At 53.7% G+C, this 19,434-nt stretch overlaps 1 protein-coding gene across 3 annotated transcripts in view; it reads left to right on the top strand.

Moving 5' to 3' along the window:
* BLK (BLK proto-oncogene, Src family tyrosine kinase) overlaps positions 1-3,956 on the top strand; it is a 71,244-nt gene extending 67,288 nt beyond the window's left edge. For 2 of the 3 annotated variants that reach the window (XM_032162466.2, XM_058443224.1), the window contains 3 exons: positions 1,101-1,251; positions 2,771-2,902; positions 3,690-3,956. In XM_032162466.2, coding sequence (XP_032018357.1) covers positions 1,101-1,251; positions 2,771-2,902; positions 3,690-3,895 — 489 coding nt within the window. In that variant the 3' untranslated portion in view covers positions 3,896-3,956. The remainder of the gene's footprint in view (positions 1-1,100; positions 1,252-2,770; positions 2,903-3,689) is intronic. The other variant, XM_032162465.2, reaches the window with a different exon arrangement.
* Positions 3,957-19,434: the final 15,478 nt, after the last annotated feature.

Here is a 19,434-nt window from a genome sequence, read left to right as displayed (position 1 = left end):
GGGTGGATGGATGGATGGATGCATGGATGGATGAATGGGTGGATGGATGGATGGATAGATGGATGCATGGATGGATGTGTGGATGGATGGGTGGGTGGGTGGATGCATGGATGCATGGATGGATGGATACATGGATGGATGCACGGATGTGTGGATGGATGGCTGGGCGGGTGGATGGATGGATGGATGGATGGATGGATGGATGGATGGATGCATGGATGGATGGATGGATTCATAGATAAACCAACGAAATGCAAGCAGAGGGAGAAGTGGAATCAATTCTAGTGCTGGCTTCTTGAAGTCGCATGTCTGAAGAGGTAAATAGGGTCTCTGCTTTCTGCCTCAGTTTCTTCATCCATTGATTGGGTGAATAAAGCCTTAGTTTCCTCAGCTAAAAGGCGCTGAGCAGCACTAGCTGCTATCCCTGGCCCAGGCTGGTGATCGGGGAGGAGAGACGAGGCTCTTCTTCTTCACAGCCTCTGCCCACCTGGATCTGCCAGTGCTCCCTGGGTGCCCCCATGGGGCAGGCGCTGGGTGAGGTCCTCGGTCACAAATTACCTTGTCTAATGCTTGCCTCAACCCCGTGCCCTGGAGACCACATCCCTCACGTTCCAGGTCAGGACTGTGGCCCCTCGGGGAGATTAAGCAGCTTGCTAGAGGTCAGCGACTCCAGCCGAGGGCCCCCAGCTCCAGGAGCTGTGCTTCCAGCCAGCCAGGGAGAGCTGCCTGTCCCTGCCTCCTGCGCCCCCTCCCCCTCCTTCCTTACGCTTTCTTCTCCCTCCCTCTCCTTTTCTCCTGCCTGTGTTCGTCTATCTTCAATCTCTGCAGACCCTTGGACACAGCTGTGTGGAGGGAGAACGAGGAGGGGGAGGGGCACAGGTAGCCCTTGTGTCTCTGATGCCCATGTTGCTGCGCTGCCGTTCTGGGCTTCGAGGAGAGGAGTTTATTTGGCTGAGGAGCAACACAGCCATCTTTCTACTCCGTCCAAGAAACAGCTCCTTCCCCAGCAGCCCACAGGGGCTGTGCAGGGGACGCAGTGTGGGCTCGGTCCTGGCGTGGAGGCCCCCAGGCTGTCCTTCACCATGTGCCTGTTCCATCAGATTGCTGAAGGGATGGCATACATCGAGCGCATGAATTCCATCCACCGCGACCTGCGGGCGGCCAACATCCTGGTATCTGAGGCCTTGTGCTGCAAAATTGCTGATTTTGGCTTGGCTCGAATCATCGACAGTGAATACACAGCCCAAGAGGGTAAGCACAGCCCCCAACCACAAGGGAAACTTAGGGCCTTGTCTTCCCCAGCTCCCCAAAGCCCCCTTTAACTTCTCCCAGCACAGCCCTAAGGGAAGACACCTGAGGGCTATACGGTTTCTACAACTGTAGATCAGCGTTTCCTTCATTTCCCCAAATGTGTTCAGCAGAATGGTAGGGCCCTGAGACCGCCCATGGAGGAAGAGCTTTAGGATAAGGTAGGTTTGGAGAAACAGCAGTCTCCGCTACTCCCTGTCTTGGAGATTCTCAGTGCATATCAACATATTAAAGGCACTGAGAAGTCCTGCAGCAAAGAAACAGTTTATGTTTGCCTCACCTAGTGCCTCCCAAACTAATTTGAGCTCCAAATACTTTTTTTTTTTTTTTTTTTGGAGATGGAGTCTCTGTCGCCCAGGCTGGAGTGCAGTGGCACAATCTTGGCTCACTGCAACCTCCACCTCCTGGGTTCAAGCAATTCTTCTGCCTCAGCCTCCCAAGTAGTTGGGATTACAGGCGTGTGCCACTACACCTGGCTAATTTTTGTATGTTTAGTAGCGATGGGGTTTCACCACGTTGGCCAGGCTGGTCTCGAACTCCTGAATTTAGGTGATCTGCCTGCCTTGACCTCCCAAAGTGCTGGGATGACAGGTGTAAGCCACGCCCAAATACTATTTTTATATAGCCCCCATTAACCTTCCACGGAATTAGGCTTTCACAGAGCACACTGTGGGAAACACAGCTCTCATGTGCGAGCGGCAAACCAACCTGTATTAGGGTGTCCACGGAGCACTCTGTTTTATTCTGTGAATATAACTGAGGTGGAAATCTACATCACAAGAGAATCTGAAGTGGTCACGTCCATTTATCAAGCTACCAAGCAGTGTCCGCTGGGCCTACGAGTCAGATGACAAGCAGACAGGATATGGCTTGTTCTCTCGGGAACTTCAGGCTGGCTGGGGAGACCGAGAAATGGAGGCCAGGGGAGGCCGTGAAGTGCCAAGCCCTGAGGTCTGCTCCAAATGCTGGCCGGGGCTGCAGCCATTGAGGTGCTTCACAGGGCAGCCGGATGTGAGTTCTTCCTCATAGTGGCCCTCGGAGGTACAAGTGTCACCATTTCCATTTTACAGGAAGGGACTAACGGAGGCGCGGGCAGGTTTAAATGGCTTGCCCAGGCCGTGTATTTTTAATTAAACAAGGCCCCTGTAAGGTGAAACAGGCGCCTTCCATCCTACCAGGAAACGTGGTGGCTGCCTATTGAGGCCATCGCTCTCTTTTTAAAGAACCGAAGTGGGTGACTGCATGGTATTGGTGTCCATGTCGTCTTTCTGTGCTGTAGATGCCGTGTCTGCACGCACCTGGTCATGTGGTAGTAGCTCCCTCGCCATTCCCAGCCGCCCTGCCCTGAGAGGCCCCGCAGTGGGGGTTGCCGGAAGGACAGCAGGAGCAGGGGTAGGGGTGAGGATGGAGGGCAGGGTCCGACGGCCGTGGCCTCCCAAAGCTTGCATGGCTTTTGCCGCAGGGGCCAAGTTCCCCATCAAGTGGACAGCCCCGGAAGCCATCCACTTCGGAGTCTTCACCATCAAAGCAGACGTGTGGTCCTTTGGAGTCCTCCTGATGGAAGTTGTCACTTATGGGCGGGTGCCATACCCAGGTAGGCGGCTCACCCCGCGGCTCTCGCGGCTCCCTGCTTTCCTGGCCGGCCCTGACGGCAGGTCGCCTGTCCTTGGTGCCTGTGGCTGCCCGGTTCTTTTCAGAGTGAGTCCTAGGGCTAAGATGGAGACCCAGGCATAGCATCTGGGGTGGAGCTCTGCCCCGTGCATCACTGTTGCTCTGGACCACAGGGCTGTGTCTCCTTCCTCCAGCAGAGGTCAAATGAGCCCCACAAACTGGAATCAAGACAAAGGGGACATCCGAACTCAAGTTTACTCCCAACAGCTTGTTCTCAGTTGAGGGCAGGTTGTGCCTACCTTGGCATTGCACCCATAGTGGATTCCCCAAAGCCCCTTCCTGTGTGGCCAGAATCGTGGGCAACAGCCCCCAGCCACAATCGAAGGGCTCCGGACACTTGGCCCCCACAGGTGGGCAGGCTTAGGGTCACCTGCTGCCGTGTGCACCTGGCAGCTGCCCATGCGTGATGGGCTTGGCTGTGCCCCTGGTGGTCACAGGTAATCAAGAGAGGGAGGGTCCCATCCTCAGAGGACCTGCCTGGCACTCAGGAGAAAATCTACAGCCCCATTTCTAGGCGTTCCCCAGGCAATAAAAAGTAAAGGGCTGTTTGGAGACTGGGCGGCCAGGCAGCGCAGGCTAGAGAAGTGGTCTGGGACTGTGGGCACTGCTGTCCCCTGCCTGGGCCCACTGTGCCCCGCGGGACGCTCAGGGCCCCCCACCCACTGAGGACCCCCGTCCCTCACCCCCGCTCGCGGTCCCCTCTGCCGCAGGGATGAGCAACCCCGAGGTCATCCGCAACCTGGAGCGCGGCTACCGCATGCCGCGCCCCGACACCTGCCCGCCCGAGCTGTACCGCGGCGTCATCGCCGAGTGCTGGCGCAGCCGGCCCGAGGAGCGGCCCACCTTCGAGTTCCTGCAGTCGGTGCTGGAGGACTTCTACACGGCCACCGAGCGGCAGTACGAGCTGCAGCCCTAGCGAGCCGCGCCCGCCTGCGCCCCGTGCCCACCTCTGCGCGGACGACCCCGAACTTTCGGGCCAGCCCAGACGGGCCGCGAAGGCGGGGGGGTCGGCTGTGCCCATTTCTCAGATCCGAAAACCAGTGGGCAGAGGCAGCTTCGCAGGGGGTCCCCGGACGGACTCCTTCACCGACTGTGTACCCTCGGGCGAGTTACGCGACCTCTCTGTGCCGCTTCATTGGTAAAGGGGCTGTAACAGTGACCTCGCACAGTCACCCGGAGTACTAAGTTAGCCCCAATAAGGCGTTCAGGACTAGTAAGCGACTATCATCAAGTAAGGCCCCCGTACTGGGCCCTGACCGAGGAGTCGCCGCCGCTGGCCGCGTCGCCGCCGCTGCGCCCTGCAGGCACCCCGCCCTGCTCTGCTGCAGAAGCCAGACTGGGTCCCCCGGACGCCAGCAGGGGCAGTCCCAGCCTAGGCTGAGCTCCAGCACTGCGGAGCTTTTCCGCAATAAAGTCACGAGCGTTCGAGCTTTTCCGTGTCGTTACCTGTGACAAGCTGGACATCGCGTGCAGGACGAGCACGGGGCGCAGGCGTGGCGCAGCCAGGGAGTCCCGCGTGGTCTGGGCTCCCGGCGGTTGAGCGGGGCCAGCAGGGGGCGCTGTGGCCTCATAAATCCATGGCTCCGGCCCGCGCCGGCAGCTGCGGGCCGGGAAAAGCCAGGGGCTGACGCTGGGAGCCCGCGCTTTGGGGACGGCTAGGACGAGAGCCCAGCTCCCGAGACTCCGAGTCTCCAGGCCAGGTGCATAAACAAGGATCTGGTGACGATGGGGCGTAAAAGCGAGGAACGTCGGCGGCTCCCACTGCATGGAGGCTCTTCACTTGGCATGTTTTTGTTTTGTTTTTAATAGATCGATTTATTTTTATTTTTTAGCAGTTGGGTTTACAGAAAAAAAAAAGCGAGAAGTATGTAGATAGTCTCCCTATCTCGCCCATTTCCCCTATTACTAACATCGTGCAATGGTGGTGCATTTGTTATCATTGATGAGCCAATACTGATAAAATATCATTAACGGAAGCCCACCTTTTGCATCCAGGTTCTCACTGCCTGTTGTACATGCCGTGGGTGTAGAGTAAAGTGCAGAGACTTGTACCCACCGTTCTGGGTCCCCCACTCGAAAGCCCCCTGGCTCCACCGGTGCACCCCCTTCCTTCCCCTTGAACCCTTGCCACCCAGCTTGTCAGTGTTAACTCCTCTGACTGTGAGAACACCCCGAGGTAGGACTATAGCCACCCAGAGTACAGAGGTGGAAACCGAGGCACAAAGTGCTCACACACACACCTCTTAAGTGGCAGAACGTGGCTGTAGGTGGGGGAAGCTGCAGGTCTGGGCAGCAGAGGATGAGAGTGGGGACTTGGTGGGAGAACCCCCGGAAAGGGGGCAGTTGCTGCAGGGATGCTGGGTGACAGCCACCAGCCAGGAAGGATGCAGTTCACGTAGCGTGATCACCTACAGTGTGGATTCTCCAGCAGCCTGGCGTGGGTGCATCACCATTAGTACCATGCAGCTGTTTCTGCAGATGATGAAATAGACAGACTCCATGGTGGCTCCTCTCAGCCCGTTCTTGGCCCTCACAGCCCCCACTGGCCATGGGCAAGCAGTGGATAGGAGCACAGCACTTTAGGGAGGAGGTCTGCAAGGGCAGGCGGGGGCAGGCCTGGGGCCTCACTGAGGAGCCCCGAGGGACAGGTGTCCCCCAGCTGCTCCAGGATGCTGGAGGTGGAGGAGCCTAGAGGTGGAACTCTGTCCCAGACAGTGGGGGCTCCAGAAATTGTGGGCCCTCTGACCTCCCCCAGGACCTGGTCACACCAGGGTGCTGGAAGGAGGAAACTGCCTGGCCAAGAACCTGGTGCCAGGGAGCGTGGCTGGTGGAGGGTAAACAGGAGCGTGGGACAACGGGGTCAGTGGAGGCTCCTGCCAGTGGGGGCCACTGGGACTCACGAACGGGAGGGCCAAGGTGAGCTGCTGGGGCTCCTGTGGGGTGGGGCTGAGGAGGGAGCTAAGATCACAGGATGAGGAATGAGTCCCTCCTTCACCTTATGAGCAGGGACCATAGGCCAGGGCACCACCTCCCCGGCCCCTACAGCCCCTCTGAAGTGGCTGCCATGACTCGGGAGCTGTCCTCGATCTGCAAGGCTTGGGACTGTCTCCTCACCTCCCTGGACCCCACTGTCATCCCCTAAAGATGAAAGAGTCACCTAGTGCTTTGCCAACATCACCTCAGGTTTTTGTTTTAAAATGCAGGCTGGGCACGGTGGTTCATGCCTGTAATCCCAGCACTTTCGGAGGCCAAGGCGGGTGGATCACCTGAGGTCAGGAGTTTGAGACCATCCTGGCCAAAATGGTGAAACCTGTCTCTACTAAAAATACAAAAATTAGCTAGGCGTGGTGGCACGTGCCTGTAATCCCAGCTACTCAGGAGCCTGAGGCAGGAGAATCGCTTGAACCTGGGAGGCAGAGGTTGCAGTGAGCTAAGATCGTGCCATTGCACTCCAGCCTGGGCGACAAGCATGAAACTCAGTCTCAAAAAACAAAAATAATAATAAATAATAAAATAAACTGCAGGCTGGAAGCCTCTCCCTCTCCCACAGAGATTCTGATTCAGTGGGTTGAAGTCTGGATCTGGAAACGTCCTCTTTTATAAGCACCCTGAGTGATTCCTGTGCAAGCATTTCTGGCTTGGACCAGCAGTTCTCAGCTCTGGCTACTCACTAGGGTCACCTTGGGTAGAACGGTGTTGGAGTGGGGGGAGGCACATTAAAAAGTGCCAGTGCCAGGGTTCCAGGTGAGCATGCTTTATCCAGGGCCTCAGCATACTTTAAACATCCCCAGCTGGTGCTAATGTCGATCCCGGATTGGGAACCCCTGGACAGGGCTGTGTGAGGTTGGAAGTGCTCCATCCCAGCAGGGCTGGCTCCAAGTACCTGGGGGCCAGGCTGATGTTCAGGTCCTGAAACTCCAGGACCAGCAGATGCCTGTGGCTTTTTCTAGCTCTGGCATGGAAGTGACAATCTGTGGAAATTAGAAAAGAAACCCAGAGGACCAGCACATTCTCAGAGGCAAGTTCTCAGGCAAGGCGGACACCCACCTCTCCTCCGGCTTGGTTTTCCTGGGAAAGGTGAGGCTGGAGAGGATCTTGAAGGACGAGGGAGGGTTTCTCCACTAGGGGTCGCACTTGCCCGAGTGGTGCCCGGAGCTGAACCCGTGTCCTGGTGTGTTCTTGTGCGGGACATAAATATGTCTATTAAGGATGAGGAGCCCAGTCAACTGCCAGCCAGAAAGTGAAATGTGAGAGCGTAGGGGGGAAGAGCGATGGAGAGAGGAGGCAGAGAGCGCATGAATGGACGAAAGCATCATTTCCTGCTCTGGGGCTTTGCCTTCCTCGTGGGAGGGAGGGTATTTCATGGCGTGGAGTCGGCCTTCTCCCAAAGATAAATCTGCACACATGAGGACATTGCCGGGGGGCCCATGCCTGAGCATCCGGGGCATATGATTGCTGTCCTGACTCCCAGAGCTCTCGTGAGGGGGTCAGCCCAGGTCTGGGAACCCCAGACCTCTCCTTGCCTGTGAAAGAGCTGGTGCCTTTCCCTTTGCCTCCGTTCCTCCATTCCAGAGGCAGGACACACCCTCAGCGTTGCTGTGAAGTGAGCAACAAGAGGGTCTCTGAGTCAGACAGACCTTTCAAAATCAGGCACTTCCTCTCCCTGGACGTTTGACCTCGGAGACTTTGCTTCATTTCTCTGAGCCTCGATTTCCTCATCTGTGCAATGGGCACAATGCTGACACCTGCATCGTAGGCTTGCTGCGAGGTTTACACAAAGTAGCACACGCGAGGCATTTACCAGAGTGCCTGTCTTATGCTAAATGCTCAGAAATGTTAGCTCTCATTAGGGCTATAATAATCCCCGAAGAAGGGCCTCCATAGACCCCGGTCCCAGCCAAGCCCCCTTAGCCAGGCTTCCCTGGCCTCTGCCACACCTCCCCTGCCTCGGGCTTCTCGCTCTGCCGTTCAGAGCTTTGTTCTCTCTTTGCTGCTGTGATCTGTTTTGTCTACAGTAGTGGCCCCTTATCTAAGGTTTCAGTTACCAGCGGTCAACTGCGGTCCCAAAATATTACATGCAATAAGATATTTTGAGAAAGAGAGACAGAGGCCACATCCACAGAACTTTTATTCTAGTTTATTGTTACAATTTTCTAGTTTATTATTAGTTATTGTTGTTAATCTCTTACTGTGCCTAATTCATGAATTAAACTGCATCATAGAGGTGTGTGTATAGGAAAAACAGTGTATACAAGTTTCGGTACCATCTGCAGTTCGGAGGATCGAGATAGTTTGGGGGTCTTGGAATGTATTCCCTGTGGATAATGGGGACTCCTGTGCTTTCACGCTCTTCCCACCCTTGGGGCAGAACTTCCAAAAGAGCACACAGGGTCAGAAGCCAAGGACCTAGGCAGCCTGGCACTCTCCAGCTGTGTGACTTTGAGTGAGTGACTGCATTCTTCTGAACCCTGATTTCCTTGCCTATAAACAGAGGGCAGCGAGGCCTCCCTTGCACGGTTGCTTTAAGGATTTAAGGAGTATTTTGAAAATGGAATAGTGTATAACGTCTTTTGCTACGGCTACGGGAACAAATACCAGAGGTGAGGGGCTGAAAACTTAAAAGTTGATTGCCTCACAGTTCTGGAGGCTGGAAGTCTAAGATCAAGATGGCGGCAGGGTCGGTTTCTCCTGAGGCCTCTCTCCTGGCCTCATAGATGGCCACCTTCTCCCTGTGTCCTCATGTGGTCGTCCCTCTGTGTGTATGTCCTCGTGGCCTCTTCAAGAACACCAGTTATATTGGACTAGGGCCCACCCATACGACCTCACTTTACTCGTCGATTTTTAAAAAGCCTATCTCCAAATACCATCACATTCTGAGGCAGTTGGGTTAGGGCTTCAACATAGGAATGTGGAGAAGGGGAGACACAGTTCAGCCCTTGAACCATAACACATAAGCATATGCGTTATTTCTGCTTTTGTGTCTTTCACTCTACCTGCCCTGTGGTAGGTATCAATGTATTCTTGTGATTCATTGATTAGTTTCAAAATCAAGAATATTTGGTATGAATAAAAGTCCCATCTACAAATAAGAAAGACCCAAAGCAAAGCTGGAACACCAGTAGAGCAGCCTTAAGCAAATTCACATATGAAAATCTGGATTTCCTCCAAAGATAAAACTGCCTTTAATGAAATATTTTATAAAAGTTTCCACCGTGTATTCCATTAGATACTAAAAACCAGGACTTGAGTTTCCGCAGGACTCATGATGTCATTTCTGTTTTTTTTTTTAAAGGTAGTAAAATACATACACATAACATAAAATTTGCCAGCATAGGCATTTGCTGAGTGTTCCATGCAGTGGTACATTCACACTGCTGTGTAACTGCCACACCGTCATCTCCGGGACCTTCTCATCTTCCCAAACCGAAACTCTGTCTCCATTAAATGCTAACTCCCCATTCCTTCCCGCCCCCAGCCTGGCAACCTCCACTCTACTTTCTGTCTGTAAGAATTTGATTCTCCAGGGGCCTCAAGAATCGTGCAGTGTTTGTCCTTTTGTGACTGGCTCATTGCTTTTAGCATAGTGTCTTCAAGGTTCATCTATGTTGTAACATGTCAGAGTTTTCTGCGTTTTTGAGGCTGAATAAGACTCCCCTTTATGGATACATGACGTTTTGCGTATCCATTCGTCAGTCGATGGACACTTGCGTCGTTTTCACCTTTGGCTGTTGGGAATAATGCTGCTGTGAGCCTGGTGTACAAATGTCTCCGTGAAACTGCTGGATCAGATGGCAACTTTAGGTTGAATGTTTTGAGGAGCCGTACACTGCTTTTCCCATCGGCTGTGCCATTCCGTGTTCCCATCAGCTGTTCACAGCTTCCAGTTTCTCCGCCTCCTCACCAGCCTTGTTATTCTCTGTTGCTTGAAATAGTTGCCATCCTAGTGGGTGTGAGGCGCCTGGTGTTGTTTTAAGAGCAATAACCGCGTGTTTTTAACTTGGGTCCCCATGGGACGTCAGCCCTCTTTGAAATGCCCTCACGCGTTTTGGGAGTTCAGGGATGTTCGCTTCAGGGCCTGGCTGGGAGGGGCCCACTCACGCTGGGGGCAGGAGTCCTTCCCTCTGGAAGAGCCCCTGACTCTGTTCTTGGGAAAGAACCTTTTTCTTTTTCTTTCTCCCCGTGGGCAGCTCTGCCCTGTGCTGCCTCAGGGTCATGGGGAACTTGGTCGATATCCTCACCAGACATCTCCAGGCGGGTCTGCATCCCAGTGGGCACATGCTCAGAACCCCCCCCCCCAAAATCCAGACATCTCCAGACAGGTCTGCATCCTGGTGGGCACGTGCTGAGACCCCCACCCCAAAATGTTCACAAAGACTGGCTGGACACACAGCATCTTGGGCAAAGCAGGCAAGAACCATGCCTAGCTCCAGGTACTCAGTCTCAGGTGACAAGGACAGAGAGCAGAAGGCAGCGCCACCACAACCCATGGGCAGATCAGGGAAAGCAGAAGCACTGGGCCCCTGAACTGGGCTGTGGGCACTCCCCACAACATCGCTGGGGTTGCAGAGTCACCCGATTTAAAGGTTGAAACTTCATACCATGCTTAGAATATTTAGACAGCTAAAGAGACCTTCATACTCGGTCACCATGTATTGAGTGTAAAGTGCTGATGACTTGAGCAATCCCAAGAGGCAGCCTTCTGATTCTCATTTTACAGATGAGGAAGCTAGGGCCCAGAGAGGGTAAGTAACTGGCCCAAGGCCACACAGCTGATAAATGGCAGAGCAGGGACCCACTGCTCCCAGCCTTTCTTCTAGAATGGCATAGTCACCGCCCTCCACATTTTACAAAGGGGTTCTCCGTGCCTTGCCACGGGGGCTCCTCACAGCAGCCTCTTGAAGGTGTGGCATCTTTATTCGGTTCAGTCTGGACAGAAGAAAGGCAGAGAGGCTGAGCCTGTCGCCCACATCACATCCCTGGGAATGATGGGGCAGACCTTGAATCCTGAGCTCAGCTCCATGGCCAGCACTTGAGGGGCCCCAAAGGGCAGTGAGATTAAACGTGCTCTTGAGCACTTGAGGAACACGGCAAACATAACCCACAGGGCCGTCCAGTGGCCCTCAGGGGCAGTCCTTTTAATAAGGTTAAGCAAACTGCTGAGAGGATGACAGGAAGGTTTGTGAAAGGCTGGTGGAAAAGATTCCAGGAAGAGAAACATCTGGTGTGGATGGGGCCACCAGGCTTAATGGATCCGCATTCTCATCTCAGTATGGCAGCCGCTGTAGGAGTGAAGTGGCCAGTCCCCGTGCAGGAGGCCAGGCGCTCTACTGATGATTCAGAGAGAGGCAGCTCCACCTGACATCAGCCGGAGACCAAAAAATAGCCCTGGGCGTGTATTCAGGAGATCATAGGGAGATGTTAAAATTTGTGGGTGCACACAGAAAATTTCCACCTGGCACCGTAGGGACTTCGTGGCCTCTCAGGCTTTCCCTTGACCCTGCGGAGATAGCAGACCCCACTCCCAGGGAGCTCTGCCATGCACCCTGGCTGATGGAAGCAAAGGCCTCCCCATGCTCACAGACGCAGATGCTGATGTCAGTTCCCCTGCCAGTCACGCCACCGAGCTGTGTGATGTGCTGGGGACTATGCTCACGCGGCAGGTGCATGGTCCCATTGAGCCAGCACAACCGCCCTTAGGAGTAGATCGTTACTGGTCCCATTTTATAGATGAAAAAATGGAGGATCCAAAAACTGAGGCCATCTGCCAAGCCCACGCAGCTGGGACACAAGCCCAGGTCAGCCTGGCCTCCTCCCGGGCCTCAGCAGAGCCGCCTCCAGCCAGAGCTTCTTGGGAGGGGCGGGGAACAAGGCTCTGAGGCTGCAGGTCGCACAGCCAGCAAGAGCCAGAGCTGGAGCTGGCCCCACACATCGCCAGGTTTGTGCCGCGCCCACACCCCTCTGGCCTGGCCCCCTTGCCAGTTGCAGGTCGTGTAGTAGAAGAGCAGGCTTTGGAGGAGTCAGGCAGGGCTTACTTCACCTCTTGGCTCTGCCTGCTATCAGTTATGGGATTCTTGGCAAATTTTGTAACCTCTCTGAGCCTCAGTTTCATTACTTTTAATGACATAAGCATACCTGTCTCAAAGGGAAGCTGGGGATGAACTAAGATAATGTACACAAAGCTTTGGCCACAATGGGGTGCACACAGCAGTATGTCAATATATGCACACTCCCTTTCCCCATACACCCTTGACAACAGAGACCCAGGCCAGACAGCATCTTCCCTGGGGTTACCTAGGAGCCTGGCCTGCCAGTCCTCTGGTCTCCCTTCCCAGCCTGGTCCCATCCTCCTCCATTTCCAATCAGCAGCTTGGCCCCTGGGCCACCAGGCCCCTGTGGGCTGCAGAGGCTGACAGGAGCTGATGGGAGCCAGCCCCAAGGGGTTTGAAGGCTGATTACTGAGGACTGATGAGGTGAAGAGGGACTGCTGCCCAGAGCTGACAGCCTTGCCTGGAAGGAAGGACAGGCAGGAGGGCAAGGAGAACACTCCAGTCTCAGCCTGACATCTCTGGAAGGGCCAGGGGTCCATCTAGGGGCATATCTGTTGGTGCCTTCTTTTCTGTGCCAAGGTCACTCCTCTGCTCTTGGTTAAAATTAGCCTCCTGCTCACTGCTCTGGACCGAGTGGCCTTTCCCCATGACCAATAGGACCTGGTCTTGCACAGGCAGGGCTGGGCTACATGCCCTCGGCTCTCCAAAGAGCAGATACAGTACATGCCCGGCGCCTTGGAGGCTGGAGCAGGGTGGGGTGTGTGCATGCACATGTGTACCTGTGTCTGTGGTGGGTATGCCTACAAGTGTAACTAACCAAACCAGGGTGTCTAGGAAGGAAACAGTTGTGGAATTGTGCACGCATTTCATCATTAGCATCATTCCTAGGTTGTGTTGTTTCTTGCTTACCTCCAAGGCTCCCGTGTAATGGCTGATGGCCTCAGCTTACTCATTTCTAGCCCCAAGCATTAAACACTTGGCCCAGCTCCACCCACACATCACCCCTGAGATTAAGAAAGTGCTCTCAAAGGATATTTATCAAATACACAAAGGAATCGGGCCAAATCACTATCTTATTCTTTGTCCATATCCCATACCTGGTAACGTCTTAATCCAAAACTACACACTCAGTCGGGGCTCAGGCAAGGTTGATGTGAGCTGGAAGAAAAGCCAGCTGAGATTGACAGGAAGAGAAGCACAGTGGTCCAGGCTCTGGGGCCAGATTGCTGTGGGCTGAAGTCCTGCCCAGCCACATGGCCTTCTGCAAGCAGTCACCTCCCTAAGCCTGTTTCCTCACTTGTCAAGCACATTTGCTAAGCAGCAGCCTTGCCCAGAGTGGACGAGACGGTGCCTGTCCAGTGCTCAGCAGAGTGCCTGGCACAGTTAGGTATACAACAGAAGGAAGTTGTTAGGGTTTTTACTGGATGTCAGCGAAAAAAAAAAAAATGTGGATTAAACCCTTAGAAACAGAGGATAGCATGGTTGCTAATCCTGCAGAGGGAAACCTGATGAAGGACGTTGTGAACAAAGTTAAAGCAAGTGTCAGGCAGGAAGATAATATTTGCAGTGCCTGTATAACAAAGGATTACTGCAAAGAAAACTGAAGTTCTTCCTGTTCCTAAACAACCCAAAGACAAATGAACCAATGGTAAGAATGGGCACTGCACAGAAAGAGAATTAGAACAGCTAATAAGTAAAGCAAACAGTGCCCAGCCACACCAGTCCATGGAAAAATGCAGTTGAAATAGTAGTGCCGGATACTTTTACCATCAGGTGGCAAAATGGCAATACTGCTAATAGCCAATAATATTGCTAAAGATATGGAAAACTGTTGCTCTCATAAAGGTTAATGGCACTATAATTCGATAAAGCCTTTTGGGGAAGCATTTTTGGCTTCCAAAATATTGACGCATACACACACTGATGAAGCTACTGCATTTCTAGAAAACTAACCTACGGTAAGATGTGCCCTTATTCCCAATGATAAACATACGATATTCTTTACTGCAACTTGTTTGTAATTACAATGGGAACGACTTAATGGTACAACAAGAGGGTAGCTGAAAGAAATGGGGCACAATTTTTTTTCCTTTTTTAATTGTCCAAAGGGCCAGCTAGAAGGGCATAATTGTTTTATAAACTACTATTCTGCCGTTAAAATGAATGGGCAGGCCAGGGATGGTGGCTCATGCCTATAATCCCAGCACTTTGAGAGGCCAAGGTAGGAGGGTCTCTTGAAGCCAGGAGTTTGAGGCCAGCCCTGGAAAACACAGCAAGACCCTGTCTCTAGAGAAAATATTTAAAAAAATGAATGGGCACGTCCATAGGTTCTGATTTTGACACATGGCCAAGACTATCAAGTGAGGGGAAAGAGTGCAGAAAAACACATACAGCATGATGTACACACACACACACACACACACACAATTTTATGTTCATCACATACATGTGTATTTGTGTAAATGTGCAGCAAAGGGATCCCAGTGATACCAACTGAAGAGAGCCCCATGACCTCCGAGGAGAGAGTAGCTGGGGCTGTCAGCGCAGAGGGATAAGGAAGGGCGCTGCTGGCATTTTACCCGCATTGCTTGAGTCTTCTGTAGTGAGAGTGCATTAATGCATTCGGAGAAGAAAAAAGCCAGGCCGGCAGGCAGTGATGGATGGTCCGGTGCAATTGTGCCTGGTGGCAGAGAATGGATGACGCGACCCCGGGGTTGGGTCCCGCCCTGGAGCTCTAGCGGCCCCCTCCGGCCCATCCCTGCCCACTTCCTCTCCCGATAGCGCCCTCCCCCAGGTTATCAGTGGGGAGGCCACCCCACACCACACTGTTTTCCCTGTGCCCGCTGCGGAGGCCTCAGAACAGTCCATCACCGCTTATCGTCCCTGTCCCTGCACCAGAGAGGCTGCTGGGGAGTCCAGGCCGTGCGCCCACCAGCCGAGAGGACTGACCCCTCCCCTCCACCCAGGCCGGCGTCCTAATTTGGGGGAGGAGACTTCTGGCCACTAGGGACAACTCCATGGCTATGACATCCCAAGGAGAGCATTCTTCAGACGCCCTCACTTCCTACAATAACAGTCACGGCGCCTGGCATTGATGGCTGCCTACTAGGGCCAACCACTGTGCCTGGCAAGGGATGTGCTTTTTGTTCCTTTTCATCTTTTTTTTTTGAGACAGGGTTTTGGTCTTGTTGCCCAAGCTGGAGCACATGGCGCAATCTTAGCTCACTGTAACCTCCACCTCCTGGGTTCAAGTGATTCTCCTGCCTCAGCCTCCTGAATAGCTGGGATTACAGGCGCTCACCACCACATCCGGCTAATTTTTGTACTTTTAGTAGAGACAGGGTTTCACCATGTTGGCCAGGATGGTCTCGAACTCCTGACCTCAGGTGATCCGCCCACCTCGGCCTCCCAAAGTGCTGGGATTACAGGTGTGAGCCACCGTCCCCAGCTCCTTGTCATATTTACACAATCCTAAATAACTTCAGAGATGGGGAAACACTCAGAGATAGTAAGTGACCCAGGTCACCAGAAAATACACAGCAGAACCAGGACCAGGTCACCAGAACCCAGGTTTGTGCTGTGACTACAAACACAGGAACAGGTCACTGCAGAGTCTTCTGCCCGGAAAGCACAGGTCCCGGTGAACTTAGTGCCACCCTGGCTCTCCCACAGTGTCCCTCGTGATAAGTGGTGACACACTCTGCCCCCTTATGCTTGGCAGTGAGCGAGGGACCCTCTCCATTGCGGATGGTGAGAAGTGGTGCTCGCAAAGGCATCACTAACTTGAACCCAGTAACAGAGAATGGGAGTCTTCCCGGCTTTTCCGGCAGTGGGTCAGGTGGAAAGAGCCCTTTATGGAATCAGAGCGCTGGCAGGGCCCATAGCCTCTGGAGCTCAGCTGTGCGGTTTCCCAGCCTCACTTTTCTCATCTGTAAAGCAGGTACAGCCGAAGTACCAATGAGAGGAAAGGAGATGTCAAATGTATGCCAAGCCCTGAGATGCCAAGTACATGAAAACCAAGCACCTCAAACTCAGATGGCCCCAGTGCCAGGAACCAGGCACTGTTGTCATGGAAACCAAGCGCCTCGAACCCAGCCGGCCCCAGTGTTAGGAACGAGGTACTGTCGTCATCAGCATCAGGGTCAACCTCTGGACCCTGGCTTCCTCATCATTAACAGGAAGGGTTAGAAGCCCTGTTAGGTCTCTTCCAACTTTGTCTGTAACTCTGAAAAAGCAAGGTGGAGTTTCTGTGGCACACTCTTTGAGGAAATAGGATTCGCCAAACCAATGCAAATGGAGAAATATATTTCACCTGAGTAGGGAAGAAAACCCTTGTAAAGGCTTCCAAGAACCTCCAGAAACCTACTGGATGTGCTTACCACTAATCGCTTTTAAAGCAATTCCCTGACAATACTCTGTTAATCTCTCTTGAGCTCCTTCGTACCCCTGAAAGTAGCAGGACAGCCTTACTTTCCAGATCTTCACCTTTGCAAGAGTCTGGTCTGTGAGTCCAGGCTCACCTGAAGTCTGAGATTTTGGGAGCTTTGGAGAATTCTGGATAAAATCCCTTACTGAACTTAGACAGCAGGAATCTCCGATTTTGGAGAAGTCTCCTCGGTTTTCAGAGTCTGAGCATCTGTTCCTAGCTCCCTCCAGGCTCTGATGCCATTAATGAGTGCAGGAAGCTGTTCCAGGCCTCGACACAGAAAGAACCCTTAGACCCTCAGAGCTGGAGGTGTGCAGAGTGGTCTGTGCCTGGGCTCAACCTCTGTGACTTCTGGCAAGTTACTGAAATTCTCTGTGCCTCAGGTTTCTTTTATGAAAATTTTAACAGTTTTATCTCCTAGGTTTATGGTGAATACCTAGGGCAGGACCTGGCGCTTAGAAAGCTCTCATCCAATGTCCCCTAACTTTTGGAGACAATGATCAATACTTAGAATAACTGATTTGGGGGAACTTCACCACTTTGTTGGTTCTCCCAGAGGCCAGTGGAGACGCTGCTCCTTTCCGCCTGGATCGTTTGAAACCAGGGCAGGCAAAAGCGGTGGGACCCCTCTGTCCTGGAGGCCAGGAAAGACGCAAAGATGGATGGGTGTGTTCCCCAGGAGTGAGTGTGTCCTGGGGTGGGTGGGTCATGGGGAGTGGGGTGTCATGAAGGCGGGTAGCTATAGTACCATGAGGGTGGGGGTTATGGGAAGTGCTGTGGAAGTGTGGGTGTGTTATAAGAAGTGGGGTTTCAGAGGGCTGGGTGGGCTGTGGGGGTCTGTCCCAGAGGAATAGGACTAGAGTTGAGGGCAGCAATCTTCCAAGTCCAGAGCACCCTCCACCCAGCAAGCCTGAACAAGCGTGTGGGGCCTCTGGGAAAATAATAGCCAGGCAGACGGGCGGAAGAGAGGGAGCAGGCCGAGCGCCAGAAGGAGAGAGGTCAACGTGGCCGCCGCAGTGTCTGGCAGTGGCCTAGGTATCTCTAGGGCCCAGCAGTGGAGCTGGGGTAGGGGTGGCTGATTCCGAAGTGTTCTGTTCTGGCCGTGCAAATCTTCATGGAGACTTTCTGAGCTGAACGTGGTTCTTGGTGATTCCGACTCACTCCCCACAGACTTACCCGGCACTGAGCGCAGGCCTGGAGGGAGACACTTCACTTAGATCCTTTCACTGGATGGCATGATAACGCTGTGGGAAGGTACGGATGAAGAAACCAAGCCTCAGGTCACTGGATGGTATGAAAACACTGTGGGAAGGTACGGATGAGGAAACCAAGGCTCAAGGAAGTTGCATGAATTGCCCCAGGTCACAAGGCTTTTGACTTCCAGTCCAGCGGCCTTCCTGCGTTCCCCAGTTGGCAAGGTTTGCCTACAGGGTGGGCCCAGCTGCTCCCAGCACAGCTGGCCCTGGAGAGCACTTTGCAGGGACAGAGTCAGCCACGTGAGAAAGGACTTGGCATATTGTAGGATTTAAGGGTTCTAATTGGGGCTTCCCAGCAAATTCTGTGGGCCAATGTGGACCTCTCAAGTATTAGGTTGGACCATATAAAACTGCAATTTTGTAGATCAAAAATCATTGAGTATTAGCAATTTCGTACAGTTCACCCTAACAGTGTTTGGGGGCGAAAAGCCCACGAAATGCATGACATGCCCTTTTCTTGCAGTATGAGACAGGGCTTCATCAGAAAGGCCGGACCTGTGGATGGAGGCAGGGGGCTGATGGAAATGACCTCTGTGCAGCTAAGGATGCTATGCTTTGTTTCTGGAGCTGAATTGCAATTGTGCCCAGCCTTCCTGGGACAAGGGTGGGAACTCAGGAGTTACTATAACCACCGCCACCCTACCCTAGGAAGGCCACTTGTGGTCTTGGACAAGTTCCCTCCCACGTGGCTGGACGAGCCCTCAGGCGACAGCTGCGTTCTGTCAAGGAAGCCACGTAAGGGGGGCGGGGCTGGGGTGGGATGGGTGGTGGGCCCTCTACCCAATGACCATGAAACACTCCACCCTCTTCCCCCTCGGTGTTCTGAGTCCCTGTGTCACACCGGCATTCCCACCGCAGATGCGGCTGGAAAGGCTCCAGTGGGGATTTCAGTGGGCTCCTGTCCCGGGCTGCGGAGTAAGGCAGGGCTCCAGGGGCCCCTGGACGTGGCCACACCTGGATGCAGGTCCTGGCTCTGCCCCTCCCCAGGGCGTAGTAACCTCAGGCATGTGGCTGACCCGCTCTGCTGTGCCTCAGTTTCCACAGCTGCACAATCTGGATAGTAACAGGCCCACCCCGCTGGGCTGTGGCGAGGACACTCGAGATGGTGTCTGTGAAGTGTTCAGTCGAGGTTGGCCAGCGTTTTGGTTGCCGTCCACTCAAGCAGTGGGCATTCACTACACACCCATGTGGAGCCAAGAATGGACCAAGCCCGAGGGGTCCTTCCCTCTGGCTCCCCCTTTGCTTCAACTCCACCTTGTCTGGCTGCATCGTTGGTGGTCTGGGCCCACCGCATAACTGTCTCCCTGGGACAGCTTTGGGGTCAGGGGGGTCAGCCCGGGGCCAGCAGCTGGTCCAGTATGTCCACTCTCCCGGCTGCTGGGAGGGGCTGTGTTGGAAGCTCGGGGCTGTCACCTCAGTGAAGATGGTGTAAACACCAGGCATCCGCAGCCAATCTGGATGAGCTGGGCATTTCTCCCTGGGCTGGGAGCCTCAGGCCTGGCTGAGAATGGCAACATCCCAGCCTAGGACGGCCTGATCCAAGGACCCAGGGCCTCACAGGTGTGTTAACACACCTTGTGCATGTGGCATGTTCAGGGATGTTCTCTGAGCACTACCCATCTGGCTTCCTACTTACTCCTGGCATACTCCTATATTGTCCTTTGAATTTCATGGAACCTCTGTGAACCTTAGTCTTCTCTTCTACAGAGAATAATACCTCCTACCT

This window comes from Hylobates moloch, unplaced genomic scaffold, assembly GCF_009828535.3.
Source record: "Hylobates moloch isolate HMO894 unplaced genomic scaffold, HMol_V3 SCAFFOLD_8, whole genome shotgun sequence".
Lineage (NCBI taxonomy): Eukaryota > Metazoa > Chordata > Mammalia > Primates > Hylobatidae > Hylobates > Hylobates moloch.
Note: the sequence above shows the minus strand (reverse complement) of the source record. Positions and strands in the feature narration are given on the sequence as shown.